The 17115-nt window shown below is 38.3% G+C and overlaps 1 protein-coding gene across 6 annotated transcripts in view; it reads right to left on the bottom strand.

The window, feature by feature from the left end:
• Window positions 1-17115, bottom strand: part of tcf4 (transcription factor 4) — a 99946-nt gene that overhangs the window by 32222 nt on the left and 50609 nt on the right. For 4 of the 6 annotated variants that reach the window (XM_077736850.1, XM_077736849.1, XM_077736848.1 and 1 more), the window contains 2 exons: window positions 14011-14137; window positions 12717-12766 (listed from right to left, as the gene is read on the bottom strand). In XM_077736850.1, coding sequence (XP_077592976.1) covers window positions 12717-12766; window positions 14011-14137 — 177 coding nt within the window. Of the gene's footprint in view, window positions 1-3257; window positions 3678-12716; window positions 12767-14010; window positions 14138-14981; window positions 15145-17115 lie in introns of those variants that run through there. The other 2 variants (XM_077736852.1, XM_077736853.1) reach the window with 2 other exon arrangements.

A 17115-nucleotide genomic window follows, 5' to 3' on the forward strand; every position in this document is an offset into this window, starting at 1 on the left:
CTGAGGCGTGCACACACACACACAGACACACAGACACACAGACACACAGACACACAGACACACACACACACACACACACACACATGCAGATTTACTCAGTGTGAAACAAAAAATAAAGACACCAGAGATAACCAAAATGACCCAACTTATAAACCAAAGGCTGAATTCACACCACAAAATTCAGAAACAAGTCCAGCAATGTGTGACAGTGACTGACTATATAGACTGATTTTAATGATAACGCACAAACAAGCACAGTCATCCAAAAAAACCCATTTTTGTACTCTATAGTAGCAAAGCAAAGATAAAGCATATCACTGTCCTCTGTGCATACTATATTTTTACCATGTATATTTAGGAAGGTATATAATTATACACAGGCAGTCCTTTAAGACACGTTTTTTGAATGGTATATTCAGCACAAAGAAGACAGATGGAGTCAAAAGGCCTGAACACCAATTCATACACATACGATTTATAAAATCTGGACAAAATGTTGTGATCTAATTCCCGCCTACTCGGATTTCCACAAACTATAGCATGTACACCACGATGATCACATTTCCCAGACTCACAAACACATGCACACAAACAAACCAAAATAACTATTAATGTGAAGTAATTAAAATCCATTAACAAATAAGATAAATGGCTGCATAAAATTAATACTATAATACTACATTAGGATGAAGGCCCAATTGAATGTGGATTGTTTTTCTTTTTGCATTTCACAATGATTCTTAATTCATATCTATAGCTCAATTAATCTACTTATTGGGTTAAAACAGAATAAACAGCAAATTAAACATATTTCAGTTTGTATTAGTAATGTCTATAGGTCGTCGAGATGATTAAAGGTACATGAATAAAATAGATATTTTAATAGACAGGCCTCCAAAAAAAATGGATAAAATGACCAAAAAAAAAAAACAGCAATGATGGCAGCAAATTAATCACAGGCGTGAAACTCTGTCAGTAAAAGTGTTAAAAGTGTGTTTTTGCTTAACTGTGCATTGACAGCGGACTGGAGGATTTTGGCAGGCTGCATCGGGACCCTCCTAATTAAAACTTACTGAATATTCAAATGTTGTGTTAGCATAACAATAGCTGGCTGGCCGGCCCGGTTTTAAATGAGCCCTTTTGTTTTTATCCAGGCTTTCTGTTGCCTCATTAAGCTGCTGGAGCTTAAGTTAGCGAGCTGACAGCCGCTAACCGAAGTGCAGGCCTCGGCCCTCGCCCTCCTCTTCTCGCGGCCTCTCCTCCCCCATAGCAGCTCGCCAGCCAAAGCCCCAGTTCTAGCCCCTCACCCTTTGGTCTCTGTGGGGCTGGCTCGCGGCTGCTGCAGCACATCCGTCCAGGCATTTCTGCCTCTTCTCTCAACCCCCAGCGATAACTCTACCCCACTCCCTCCCCACGACCTCTGCTACGCAAAACACAGACTACGGAGTAGTTTCCACACAAACCCCAGCCGTGCTCAAAACCCAAACTCGGCCTTGCGAAAACCTCCAAATACAGGACAGGAGAAGACAAACAACATTTGGTTATCACAGTGTTTCTCTCCCTGATTCGTGTTTCTCTTTCTGCCAACAGACATGGAGTGTAAACAAGCTGTGACACAGACAGGGAGAGTGAGACAGGAGGGAAAGTGTGGATAGAAAGGAGCTTGGCACTGGATCAAGACCGTCGGCACAATGTGCCATCAGACAGCCAGCCACCAAACAAAGCGCTGCCACACCGAGCCCTGTGGCAGCGTTGAGCTGGAGAGCTCCGCATCCGAGAAAAACGACTGAGATAAAAAAAAAAAAGGAGACCTGGAGCTAAAAGGTAAAAGTTGGTATAAAATGCACGCGTCTCGGCAACGGTAGCCCAGAGTTGACTGGAAGAAATAGAGTGTTCGATGGCTTGACGGAGGCCCGAAGACCTGCCAGGCGTCATGCATACAGAGGCTGAGTGTTGGTGAGTGTTCATACAACAGACGCTTTGTAGAACCACACTGAAGTCAGTCTTTCTAGTTTAATGCGCTTAGGAATGGAAATAATAAACTTTTCTTTTTTTTTATGTAAAGCAAAACCGGGCACCTGCGTACCACACAAGTGTGCTATGATGATAAATGCAATTACCAAACAAAATTGGCTCATTTCATTTGTGTTTTAGCTTTAATTCGACTGGGATTCCAATTTTCACCTAAATTGTGTTATGGATGAATGAGTCTAAGCATTAAAATTATATAGGAATTTTTACAACCATTTCCTTCCTTTCGACTTGAAAAGAGGCAGACGGTGCCACAAAATACTACAGACAGCTCCAGGGAAGAAAAAAAAAGAGCCTCACTGACAGGTGAATCTAAAGAAAATTATTGCCTTCCATCTTAATTTACACTTTGCAACTTGGCAGACATCACTGCTCCATTCCAGAAAATCTATTAAAATTATCAAGTTTGCCTCGATTTGGCGCTCAGGTCTACCCCCTCCCACTTGTCAGTTTTTTTTTTATGGGTGAGGGTCAAAGGGTAACCCTGACAGGTTCATCAGAGTTCGAACACCTAATAACTTCCCACCGCCCTAATGATTTAACAAAAAGGTATAAATGTATTTTAAAATTAAATCAGAAAATAATTTATATTTACAGTTTCTGCTGGAAATCAAATTAAAAAGACAAGCAGCAATTTCTTAATGATAGAAGTGATACCATTCCAGACCAAAAAATATTTTTTTTTTTTGGTAACCGTTTAAGGCAAAATAACTATTAGGGCAATACAAAATTGTACTATGTAATTCCTTGGTAATTATAATTAAATTCGAAATATATGATGAATGAATGCACAAACACACACAGTGATTTTACCAAAATACAATCGAGAAAAGAATATGCATTTACTTATTAAAGCTCTTATCTATTTCGATGCATTTAGATAATTAGAAATAAGTGATGGAAATACACGGGAAATAAATCTCAACGATGGATTATTTTAACAGAGACTTTAGTAAGCTTGACACGCAAAATGACCAAGGCAAAACGCACGCACATGTTATTATTACGCGTTCTCTCCCATGCACACGCACAGACGCACACATGCGTGCGCGTGCACGAAAGCGCTCGAATGCCAATAACACGGAGGGCCAGCAAGAAGTGCGTGTCGCACCTTGACGCGCTCGAAGTTGGAGCGTGAACTCACACTTCGCATTCACACCTCGCGTTGCCTCCCAGATGCTCATACAGAAATTCAAAAAGAAAAAGAAGAACGTTTTAATCCTTACCGCCTTGCCATTGTAGTAATACATCAGTGGGCTGCCTGTCATCCCCGGGATGGTGTACGCACAATACATGATTCCTGTCCTCCGCAGAAAGAAGAATCGCTCGACTTCTCCCCTTTACTCTGCCTTTTTTTTATCTCTTCTTCCCTTTTTTTTCTACCTCGTAAAATATTTCTTTCTTAAATGGTCGCCCACTGCCCCTGACTCCTCTCCTTCCAACCTTTCGCTCCTTCTAACTTTTGTCCTTGTCTTAGGATGCCAAACTCTTTTTCGCTCCGCTCGCGTGTCCCTGCCTGCGCGCTTTTTTTTCGGCCGACAATTCCTTCAGTTGCATTTTCCCATATGGCCGAGCCGAGGCGCGTGGAATATGCAAAATGAGCAGGGGGAGAGTGAGCGCAAGAGTGCCCCTCCTCTCTCTGCCGCCGCCACTCCAGCGTGCCTCCGTCCGCCCTCCTTTCCATTCGTCGAGCGCGTGCACGTGGCCGGATAAGGGAGAGAGGGGAAAGGCGGCGTGGACGCGCATGCAGAGACACAGGGCAGGCAGGCAAGTGGCCTCGACTTTTGCAACTTTCCAAGGTAAAATATGGAAAGAATCTCCCTTGTTTTAACCCCAAACGTACGCCGCTTTTGAGTTTTTCCACCAACTCCTCCAGCATCTTTCTTTTCTTCCCTCTTTTCTTCCTCCCATCTCATTTTTTTTCATTTACTTCATCCCCAATTCTCCTCTCCTTCGTGCCACCCAAATTCACATTCCATGTTTTCCCCCATTTTTATCCCTACTCCACAAATATAATTCCTTCTTTTCTTTCCTTGGAACTTTTTTTTTAAAGAATAATTGCCCTGCGATTGCCTGGCCACCACATCAGGGTGTCCAAACTTAGCTCCAGCACCCTCATGATCCTTGTGAGAATAAGCAGATCAGAAAATGAATGAATAGTTTTACAACCCTCTTGTATTCCTCGTCAAATTCTCCCAGGCTCCCCAGCTAAATCTTTTCTTTCCTAAAATTTAGTATTTTATGGGTACTTATTTAACTCATTAATTTTTCTTCCAAAGAATCCTTTCAACATTTTTTTAATTAACCCCTTTGATGCCTTGTGTTTGAAATTAATGACTTTCCAGATGAAAACACACTCAACTGTGTCACGACTTTTTTGAGTTTAGTTGTGGTCAGGCTTTGCAGTTCCATTCTATTTAGAAAAGTACCTTTGGTCCAAGATTTGTTAAGACTAGATGAAAGTATCTAACATCAGCAGGGGTCTACCCAGGTGATGAATAGAATAAAGAACTTTTTAATGTCTGATGAATTACACAAGACAATATTCCAATTGATTCACTATGAGGGAAAAAAACAAAACAAAACTGAAAAATCATTCCATCATGGATGGAAAAACACCATCTGTTTTTGTTCAATTCATTAAATTATAGTTTTTTTTTAAACCAATGTGACAGTGGTTGCTTGGCATGGCCTTTTAATTTTCTCTAACAAGACAAATTTTGCATTAAAAGATAATTCCTAAAAGCTATCATTTCAATCTAAAAGTGGAATATTTCCTTGTAAAACTACAAGTTTAAAAAATGGTTGACAAATAGCATCATTTTTAAAAAAAACTAATTCGTTAATTAATGACAACCTATAAACTATGGGATGGCCAGTTTCCTATTTAGCGCACTTTTCTCATTTAAGGTGCTAGCATTCAAAACATCTGAAAATTTAATCATCGGCTTTTGGCATATTTATGCACCTCATTTTGAAATTGAGGATACTTTTATAATCGATATCAAGCCAATTGGTAATGAAAATGCTCTTTCCAAATGGTGCAATTAACCGTAGATACACGCTTTCTCTCTTCTTGGTAATTAGCTTGTTTTCATGTCCAATCATTTCCCGTTTCATTCCAACTGCATCTAAGAAGCTGATATGTGCATCAGATGCACTGATTTCGCATCAAGCTTCAGGGACTTGCTCAAATATGAAAAAGATGGACTAAATTAAAGCAGCAGATGCTTACTACCTACGCTATGATAAACCAGATATGCATCAAGTTGTAAAATCAATGCATGCCATAGTACTATTTCCTATGGTTTAATTTAAACAGTTTTAATATCACCTTTCCCAAAGGAGACCCACGTAATCCAAATCCTATTACGTGGCACCCATTTATATAATCAGTCAACTCTCACGCTTTCCCCAATGCTGATGGCATCACTTTTGACACTACCTGAAATCTAGTCACCAAACATTAGACTATTTATACCTAGGAAATGTGTGGGTTTAGCAGACATTAGATGAAAAAGGAGACAAATTCAACCCAAGTCAAAATTGAAGACAACACAAGACAGATGTATTTGCAATAGCCAACGCAGCCAAGACAGCATTTTAGTCGCTCTAAATTTCATTTGACTATTCTCATCATTCATCCTACCAAAAACAAACAGTAGACTCTCAAAACTAACTAGCAGACCTCCCAAAAACCCTCATGCTTGCCTTCTATGTCACTCAGGCTCTCTATCGTTCCCCGCTCTTCCTTTGGCTTTAATTTGATTAAAAAGCGAGCTGCAGGAAGGGGAGGGAGGGCTGATGCACATCTAATAAGTGGACCATCTGTCTGCAGTACTGGCAGCCTCCCAGCATTGTACCCAACCAGACTGAATGGGAAATGAAGAGAGAAATGGAGGGAGGGTGGAATGAAGATCAAGGGGAAAAGTATATAGGAACCAAATAATCAAAAAAAAAGTCATACGGTTGGGGAAAAATAAGAAAAAAAACATTTTCAATTTTCTTCAACTGCTCCTTGGTCAACAAGACTGCAGTGACGAATGAAGATGATGAAAAGTAAAATTGAAAATGGATAACAAAAAAAAATAGAGGGGAAATGATGAGGATTGAGGGCAAAAAAAGTGCAGCAAAATTAAGAAATCGGTAAATTAGGGGACCTTACAAAATAATGAGAGAAGAAGATAAAATTTGTTATAATATTGACAGTAAGAGATGGAGAAGATATCTTGTACAGTAACTGGGTTAGGTAATTAGCAAGGGATGGAAAAGATATTGTGACCAACAATGAAGAATTCTATGACAATATGAGAAGAGTGTAGTTGTTTGAAAGAGAGGAAATAACAAAATACAAGATGGGAGAAGAGCTAAGAGACAAGCCAATTAGAAGTAAGATCTCCTCAAACCATCCTTTCAAATGTTCACCTGTTTCCCAGCTCTGTCACATTCACATTCCTTATCCCACACTTTTTTGACTAAAATCCCTCAACATGCATCTGTATTTGCTATTCCACATCTGCCCCATGCCCAAACTTCTTCTCTTATTCCATCCTTTTCCTCATCTCTTCCAACTTCAGCATCTTCTGCTTGGACTCACTACCCCACTTGCTTTGCCATTGGTTCATTTTGCCCCAAATGCCTCCCCTTTCTCCTCCTGCTCTTTGATAGTAAAATGGGGGGTAATCCCATATTGAATTATCTCACATTTCATCCTGATTTCACGCTGAAGGGATTTTCCTACTTATTCTCTTTCTTATTTTTCACTCTGTCCTGGGACAAAAAGGGTTCTATGATGTCCCATCAAAAACCAAACATTTATTGCAAATCGGGTTGGATTAAATATAAATAAATAAAGTAGTATTAATACTCTTGGTAAGAATACTAACTAATATTGTTACTCCTCCATTATTCATGGACAAATCCTCATGCGATTTGGTAAATATATTCTCGGGACATATACAGAGACGGCCCGATTGTCCACTTGTTTGCATGCTGACCGCACAGTTCTAGGGTCGAGGGTTTGATACCAGGTGGGTCCTCACTATATACTTGTTCTCCCTAGGCTTGCATGCATTTTCTCCAGGTACTCCAGTTTCCAACCATCTTCCAAAGACAAAATCTAATCTTTATGTTGATCAGTTTTCACAATATGTGCTCTTTATGAAAGATTCCAGCATCTAAATCCAAAAAATAAAGTTGGTCCATACTCTAGCGTTCAACAAAGTTTTGTGGAGATGACTTTAGTTAATAAGTAGTCAGGTTATGGATGCATACTGTCAAGTTGGTAGAGCTAACAGGCTCACTGTAACTATCGGGTCGTCGCACAAAATACAGTATGGTAATGAGGTTCTCCCTGAAGTTATAAATAATCAAAGAGTTGTTTAATTAAAGACACAAATTACTGTACTAACACGATATTTCCAGTAATTAATGGTGCACTGGTGGCGTAATTGTGATGGAAATACAAAAAGGAATTTTCAAATGTCATGTCAGAAGACTATATTAATTGGTGGCAGAATAATGTCTGAATGCTAGGATTACAAATATATTTTTTAGCTATAATAAGAATGGCGAAGCAAAATAACCTTTTTTTTTTGTTCCTCATCGTGATATAATAAACCTCATGCAGTCTCAGTCTTGTGAGTAAGTTAGATGTTAATATTTTCAGGAATATAAACTGTACAGAGTGGAATAGAGTACATAAAGTGTTTGGAGAGGGCGGTTACGTGCGGCTGTGAAGTGAGTCTTTGAGAGTCTCAATAAAGTGTTTGTGTGCGTGTGTGGCATCCATCGGAAAAGTCAGTAAGCGCAGAGCTGAGGTAGAGGGAGGCGAACGCACGCACGCACGCTGCTGCACGCTAATTATGTATGCATGATTTAATCTGCAACTCAATAATATGCAAATATATTCATATGTTAGTTTCTTAATTAAAAATGCAAAGCAGCCCTTATGGTGATTTTTCTGTGATTTTCCTTTCAGCCAAACAAATGGAACATTTTGAGAAATTCTACAAACTGGAGGGGAAATGTTGAGGGTTCGAAAAGGAAAAAAAACACCGCCTGACTTCCTCTAGTAACTTGTTGAATGAAAGCAGAAATACCTCAAAACGCATGTGCTAAATCAAGTGTATGCATTTCATGGAAAGTGTTTTTAGTGGCAAGAAACTTTTTTTCTCCTTCTGAACTCAATCATAAAGATTTTTTATGCATTTACATGTATCATGTTTACAAGAATTTAATTCATAGGAATTTAGTAAATGTTCTATAACTTGTTGACCTATAATTTCTTATGTGAAGCCTGTGAGACAGCTAGAATAAACCTAAATTCAACTGGAATAGTGGCCACAAACTCACTGGTCACACTAATGAGGACAAGCACAATTGAAAATGGGATGGGCAGATGGATGGGTTTATCATCAAGGTCACTGGTGTAGTAGTTCACACAGCTGAATGAGTGAGAGCAATTCCCACCAAGATACCAGAGGTACAAACGTGCATGCAAATGCTAGCTGTCAATTCCCTTTCTAGTGCCTTCTTCCTAAGTGCTATTTTTACTAATTGCAACCAAATGAATAGACAACTTAAAACACTTTGTATACAATACTTTAAAAAGTACACCTCATGTGTCACCTTTAATATGATTAAACCTCCAAAGATTAACTCACAATCTGTTCTGAAATTATCCGTTTAAATTAAATGTTGCCCCATATTGTACAATTACGAATCTTGACTGGCCACAGTTGAGGGTGATAAGAAAAGTTTCTAAGCATTGAAGTTTGAACAGGAATTTAGAGTTGTAAGCATAATTAATTGCTTAACAAATACTGCAAATGATCTAAATTTTTCTTTTTTTCCTCCCTTGCATCACAAATTCTCGAAAACAGCTTTTGGCAGTTTGTCATGTTAAGATCACAGAGCAATTAGCTGTCAGCAGGCAACACTCTGAACACTTAGTAGTGTTGAGCACAAGGTGAATCTCACTGAGAACAGGATAATCAACTAAAGAGAAGTAACAACCTTTACATTCAGGTCCATATTGACAACCACCATCCTATCTCTTTACAATATATGCCTCTAAAATACTAGCGATGGTGCAAAATACAGGTAAAATGTTCAATAGATAAAATTGTGATTTTATAAAAAGAAAAGATAAAGTAAATACATATACCTATTGAAGGCAATACGAGATATGCACACAAATCTACGACATCTCATAGAGGATTAAAAGTGCAGGATCTGCCTTGAGGCATTTTTGTAGTATTATTATTTCAGAAGATTAGTACAAACTACTTCTAGTCATACATAACATATCTTTTGAGGCCATGGTTGGTTAGAGAGCCTAAAGCAATATCCTCCTGGTTATGTTTTGTAATCCATCCTTGGCATACACACTTAACCTTTACAAAACACATACATCCGTAATCCAGTGTCTGATACAAATAGTCCCATACTAATGGGGATCAGCAGACAGATTACAAAGATAGAATAGCAAAACTAAGATTTGGATGAAATAAAGAGTGGGTAGAAGTTCCTTTTTCAATACTATAGGGAAAGAACAACATTATAAACAGTCAACAATCTTAAATTCAGTAGCCTTGTGACTGGTGGGGGCTTATCTTGACTCTGTAATGACTAGGATTGCCTGAGGGGGGCAGGGTGGCTCACTAAAACCAATCCGGTCGACATTTCCCACACCCCCCCACAATCCCTCATCCACACGTGGACCACTGGGGACTGCTGGCTGTCCTACTGTGCCTTCTGCAAGACCTGGCTTAATTTAATTAACGCTGTCAACTTTAAACAAACCCACATCGGAGAGAGCGCAAAAGCAAACGACAGAGAGAGAGAGAGGGACAGATATATGATAAAATATACACATATACAATTGTATGAAAAAGTTTGGAAACCCTTGACTATTTACATAATGTTATTGGAAGATGGAGTATATATAAACAATTATGTACAGTCATATTTCTAAAGTTTTTTGGACTAATGGAAGATGTGCAATATCAGGGCAACATAAGACAGGTGCAGAAATGTGTTATTTTATTGATTTTAATATCTGTAACTTTTTTGTACAAGATATTGGTAAATTAATGTGGTATGTGAGAATATAGGAGTTCAATTGCTTGTTTCTCTATAAGTATACATCAGTGATTGGCAAGGTGAGGGCCTCAAATAGCTGAAAAGATTGTTCAGTGTCATGGTTTAACGGCAGGCTACAAAAATCTATCTCTGACATTCTAGCTGTCAGCACTGTGACAAACATAATGAGGAAGAACATGGATATATTTTTTTCTCAAAGCCAGACGTAGGACAATGAAAACATCCGATATACCAAGCAATATCTAAGACAACAAATAGACCACCAACAAAGAACTACAACACCATTTTGCTGCAGATGGTGTCACTGCAGATCTTTCATCAATTCAGCACACCTTTCAGAAGAAGGAGAGTGATGCAGAAGAAGCCTCACTTGAGGTATGCAAAAGTACATTTTGATAGGAAAACCTCTAAAAAGTAATTTGATGTCATTAGGGACGTCTAAAAGCTATTTTGGCAAAAGGAGCATCTAATGAATATTGATTTTCTGTTTGTTGGGATGGTCACATTTTTGCACCTGCATAATTATGGATAAATGCATAAAGCACATCTTCTGATAGCCCAAAAAATACAATATTAGTCTCACATCGTGTTTTTCTTTTACAAAAAAATAAAGTTGCAAATGCAAACACCTAATGAGTTATTAGAATAAAGTTAATAGAAATTGTGATGGGTGTTCAACATTTTTCATACCACTGTACATATCCTAACCCATTTTTGCATTTACTCTGCAATTCTCACTACCAGAGAAGCTTAGTGAGAAAAGTATACAATGTTCTAATGTTGGCAACTAATGCCTAATTTTCTTTTGATTACAAAGACGCCCCACGCTCTCCTCTTCTGTGTGATTGAATTGTATCTCAAAGTAAATCATTGACTCAGCAAACCAAATTTGACAAACAAGAATAAATAAACACAGAGCAGAGAGAGCCGTGGAAACATGAACAGGCTGAATGAAAATTCAAAGGCAAATTCCATAGCCTACACTATACTTTCAGCACCCGTGGAGTGTGTGATCAACGTTTGGGAGAGTAGTGAAATATATCCAAATTATGAGGAAAAAAATATATTCATGTAAGTGGCATTCACAAAAAGAGCATGTATTTAAAATTAAATCTTTCAAAATACAAAACAAACAACCCAAGCTACTAATGTCGACAGTATCAATACAAAATTTACTCACAAATTGCTGGCAAATGGGCAAATTTTAAGCAGCTCATATTAAAAAGAGTATATTCATGTATAATCCATGATTTAAGTAGTATTTTTACAAATGAATGGACAAAATCTGTCAGTGCTGTTCATATGAAATGGAAATGAACCAATAAGGTTGATATACAAACCTTGCACCAAAGTTCAAATACACAAGCTCTACCTGACTGAAGCACTATTGTCTGTTTTTGCCCAAATTTAATTGATTCTTTTCAGATGAAACTATATCACATTACAGAAGAGAAACAAATGATGTTTCTTTACACAAAAGCCACCAAAAGCGTCTATCTGTGAAACAATTTGTTCTTCTTCTCTACATTCACACACGCAAGTACATAGACATGCACCCTCACACACACATACACACCCTCACACACATACACACACATACACACACACCGGGATGATGTGGGCCCAGAGAGGAAAGCGCGTAAAGGAAGCAGGGACAAAGCAGGCCGAGGTCAAAGAAAGCCGAACTCCTGCTGAGCCAAATGGGCAGCTGACACCAAGCGCATTCAGCAGTCGTTAAGTGATGATTAATGAGGTCAGTGTTAGAGAATAAAAATAACTCGATGAGCAAGATTGATAGAGAAAACAAACAAAACAAATCTCTACAAGCAGAAATCACCGGGATTCAAATAGATGAATGCATTAAAATAAAAGCGGTCGTTCTCGGCAATCGCCAGTCCAAATGACGACAAAAAAGAAGACGAAGAAGAAGCTTTTAGCAGCTGCCTTCATGATCAGATCATTTACCTAAGGTTCCTTTTAACTCACTTTTGTCGAGATTTTCTCTTATCTAATTTCCTGCTTCATTTTCCTGAACAAGATTCTTTTTTTATTGCCCATGGCTACTTATCTTTTCCTGTTATCAAAATTACAAGACTATCTTTCATTATGATGGTAAACAAGGAATTTGTAAAATCAAAAACCTAAAAGCAACAATTATTGTAATTACAAAAATTGGAATGCATGCACTATGTCTACAAATCAAACTATAATTTGCATGAATTAAAATTTTAAACTTATATATTAACATTTTGCAGACAAATTTGCATGCACAATGTCATCATCAAAATTGAACTTATAGAACAAAGAGCCAATAGTGAAAGGCAGCTTGTTTTCCCTAAAGTGACCTTGAAAATGACTCTATCCCTAACATGTTCTACGATTACCGATTATGGTTTTAATTTATGCAACACCTTGTCATCTTTTTCCCCGCAAAAACATTCTTTTTGTTTTAAATACTCCAACAATAAAGACCAACCTTCTATCCTTATTCAGTCACCAAAACAGGCCTCAGTACCTTTCTCTCAAGCCAAAAGCATCAATCAACTACTTCTATAAGAACACAATCTTAAATCACTCACTGATGACGGCAAGCCTGGAGGAACCTTCCGTACTTTTTTGGGGTGAATTTCTGAAAGAAAGAACAATAGCAAACAAAAGAATAAACAAATGAATGTCTAGAAATGCTTCTGTTTCTTTAAAAAAAAGGACAGATCTTATTTTGATAGAATCAATCTATCAACGAGGAAAGAACAAGGGCATTTCGAAGAAAAAAAAAGACTGCCTGCCGATGTATTTACAAAGGCTGCGAACAATAGGAACCAAATAAGATATGGAAAATGAAAAAGATTGACTACAAAACGAGTGGCTAGTTTTCTTTCCCCTTTGGCTTTGATAAAAGAAACGAGGTTATGTTTATATTATTTTGTATTTGGATGGTATTTTCTATTCTTTCAAAGGGAGCAAAGGAACAGTCCATTAACTGGGAAGGGGAGACTTTGATGGAAAAATGAAAGAATGTTTTTTTGGGGGGCGAAATTGGCCGAGGATCATTTGTGTGTACGCCTATGTGTGTGGGTGTTCATGTGCACGCATACTCACGTGTGTTTGTGTGTTTTCTATGTCCTATCAAGGCAAACACTACCAAGGCTACACTTGAGTATTATTGTCCAGAATTGCTTCCTTTTTTTCCCCTTCCCAAAACACACTGATATACAGAATGCACTGTGGCCACATAAACACAAAATAGGTTAAAAAACCCAATTGTTATTGATTTTTTCTTTAACTTTAAGGCCAGGTTTATGGATTCAGTGAAATTTGGTACTATATAATTAACACGCAACATTAGATTGGAGTTTAAATTAATTGGCTTTTTATTTAGTTTCAAAATATTAATTTTTTAAATTGCTATGCAAAATGATCTCATAAAATCGTGAAGTTAACTTGATTCTTGCAATTTGATAATTTTGAGTAGGAATTGAAGGACATTTTTGTTTAGAAGACCTTAAAAAATATGTGTTTTTATAATTATGGGAGGAAAAAACTAGAATGGAGAAAACAGTTTAAACATTACACTAGCAATATTACATCAACCATATTTGTCCTAATGATAATAAATGTAATTAAGTGTACAAATTCCTTATTTTATAAGAATCAGGACGGGAAAGGTTTATCAAAAACAATGTATGTTACCCTGAAAAAAATAGACACTTAATAAAGCTAAAATTATAAATAAATAAAATGTACTAAATCAGAAGATTTATTACTCATTCTGATATTGTTTTAAACTCACACAATGTAATGTTTTGAGGTTTCCTACTTTCAAAATTGCTCTTATTTGTTATTATTGCATTTTTATCTAAAGCATCCTCTCACCCATGGAGTCGAGATGCAGTGGTCTTCTGCGGGGGTTGTGGCTGTAGTGCTGGTAATACTGACTCTGCGGCTTGGTTGGCGATGTGGCACCAGGACTCCCCAAACCCATCTCGCTGCCCAATATTGACTGTTCCAGAGAAACAAGGAGAGGCTCTGTTAGTTCAAAAAGTATCTTCGTTCTTGTGGGTGTATGTTAACCAACAACCAGAAAGCCTAGGCAAAACAAATGTGAGGATGTGTTTGTCAAATCCTGTTGATTATATCCACAGTATGTTTTGCATGGTTATCTTCAAGGTTAAGAATAGGTTTTAGTAGTCAACATAAGGACAAAGACAAAGCGACATAATCTTATATCTGATTAGGAAACGTTTGCTGGATTTCTGACTTAAAATTTCTGAATAAAATATGTCTAACATCATTTGATAATACTGTCAATTTAAATCATTACATGAGTGAGCTGTAGTTGTCAGCACAAGTAATGCCAATATAGTAGCAACTTTTTTTAAATAGTTGGTTCCTGTATGAAGGTAAAAATCTTACGAGCATTCGTAATAAGATAAGTACTATAAAGCGGAGATATTGGAGCTTAAAAGTTCAAAGTGAGGTGTTTCTGTAATTAGATTAGATTACTGGAAAAACCCAAATTGGCATCCTTGGCACTGTTAAAATACCTTGGAGTAAGGGATTAAAGCCCCAAACCTCTCTTCATACAGCTCATATATTTACTCTTAAATATATAATAAAGATAAATATTAAATCTAAAAGGAGTGCATAATTCTAATTATAGACTGATGACATTTCTGTTAAAAAATACCGCACCAACAACTAATACTGCGAATAGGAATAAGCAAACTATTAAAAATACCTATAATGAACAAAGGATGACTTACTCTAAGGTGAAGAGGAAAAATGATAGTGAGAAAGAGATAAATAATAAAGTACAACTAGCACAACAAAACTATTTACAGTACCTCCAAAAACGCAACATGATGCTGCTCAGTGCTCAAGACTTGGATTCTAACTTTTCCTGCGTACTCCTTCTTCTCTCCTCTAACTGTGACCCTGTTTCACGACTCAACTTTGTCAAATAGCTCTCACATTGCCGCTCTAATCAAGTTCAATCATTCTGCAGCAACAAGTGCCGGCTGGGCTGATCAGCAGTGGAGCAAAGGCATAAATAAAAGACCAAAAGGAAGAATGGCTTGAATTTTTTAAGGGGGCGAGAAAAGTTAGTGAGGAGGAAAAAGGTTAAAAAGAACTAAACCCCCACCCTTCTTCTGTAAATAGACTCTTCCACTACTCAGTTAAATTGTAGAGACCCCCCCACCCCTCCAGCTTTGTCGTCAAGTAATTAGCGTGCAGTGTATATAAAGCAGAGGGTGGAGGACTGTATTTGCGGGGTGCTAGTGGATGTTTTTCAGGCTAATCGGAATTCTGATCAGCACATCCGTCCTCTCCGCGACTGAAAACAAGAGTTAGCTTTGGCACTGGCGAGCCAAGAAAGGCTTTTCTCATGCTAAACAGGGTCTAAGTAGGCCAATTACAGGGCCAGCCTCGGCCCCAGTGCCATTCTCCTGCTTAAAACAAAAGGGTCCTTGTCTTAAATAAAGTCAGCCTCACACACAAGAAGGAGTCAGACACAAAGGCATTAATACACACGCACACACACACACCATCTTAGTCATCTTGCGCCCTGCAAATGTGTCATCTGGGGGTAAAAGGGGGTTCCCACTAAAACAAAAAGAGTCTCATTGATTGTGGTGCTTTTCTTTTTTCTTGCTTTTCTCCTCTTATACTTGAGCACCGACCGAGCCAGGCCAGACTGTCGCCCTGGCAACTAGACGAGCTGGAGAAGAGACAAAATACCCATCTGGCTGTCTGACTGTCTCTCTTTACCTGCTTGTCTCTGTCCCGTGTACTCTACTCGCTCCAATGTGGACACCAACTGGTGATGGTCGGCATGACGCAATAACTCAAAGTCACTTAAAGTTTTGACAGATAACACAGCAATCTCCAGATTGGAACCATACGGTATATACACTGGCTTTTATGTAAGGCAGACGATACTGAGATGGTATACATTAAAGAATGGTGTACAAATTATATATGTATATATAACTTTTTGGGTCGTGGGGTGTGCTGGAGCTTATCTCAGCTGACTTTGGGCACCAGGCGGGGGACACCCTGAATTGGTGGCCAGCCAATTAACAGGGCGCAAGGAGACAGACAACCATTGATGCTCACATTCATACCTAGGGGCAATTTAGAGTGTCCAACCAGCCTACAGGCATGTTTTGGGGATGTGGGAGGAAACGGGTGTACCGCACAAGCATGCAATCGCCACACAGTAAGGATCGGACCCTCAACCCCACAACTGTAAGGCCGACGCGTTGACCTCTAGGTCGCCGAACCGCCTAACTTTGTAGTATGGTAAGTATGAGATTTGGTGGAGTGAAGGTTTAACCAAAGAGCAGTACAAGTGAATATGATTTTCCACCAGTAAGTCAATTCATTTATGCATGTAAATGTTGTCAGTGAGAACTGTTTCCGCAATCTTCTTGTTTGACATCTAGTGCTCAAAAATGTTTGGCTGAGATCTGGGATGTGCATGCCTGTCACATTCTATACTAAATACAACAACAACAGTCGGGTCTGTTTCATGTTGAGCTGACTAGGCTTTCTGTGGCCAGCTGCTCACAAAGAAGAAATTAACTAAGATAGATTACCACGGAGGCTAGGAGGGAAATTCACAAACAGACGCACTCAGAGGGAAACAGAGGACTGTCTCTGCCATGACTCTCATCAGGACATATGGCTCATTGCAACTCACATAGTTCTTTTAATCTGACCTCCAGTGATTAGGCCTGTCATCTCACTACAGTAGAGTAGGAATGCTTGTTGTTAGTTGTACATAACTGTTGAGCATGCTCAGAACAATACAAACGGTCACTTAAACTAAAGTTAAATATCGATGGGTGTTTACAAATTGCCCTATGATGAGAATTTAGCAATAAAAGTAGCCACTAAGAATATACGGATAATGTAGTCTACTTTTAAATGTTTTTTTTTACCTTTAGTAATCAAATCAGTACCCGTGAAATGTAG

Source organism: Stigmatopora nigra, chromosome 17, assembly GCF_051989575.1.
Source record: "Stigmatopora nigra isolate UIUO_SnigA chromosome 17, RoL_Snig_1.1, whole genome shotgun sequence".
NCBI lineage: Eukaryota > Metazoa > Chordata > Actinopteri > Syngnathiformes > Syngnathidae > Stigmatopora > Stigmatopora nigra.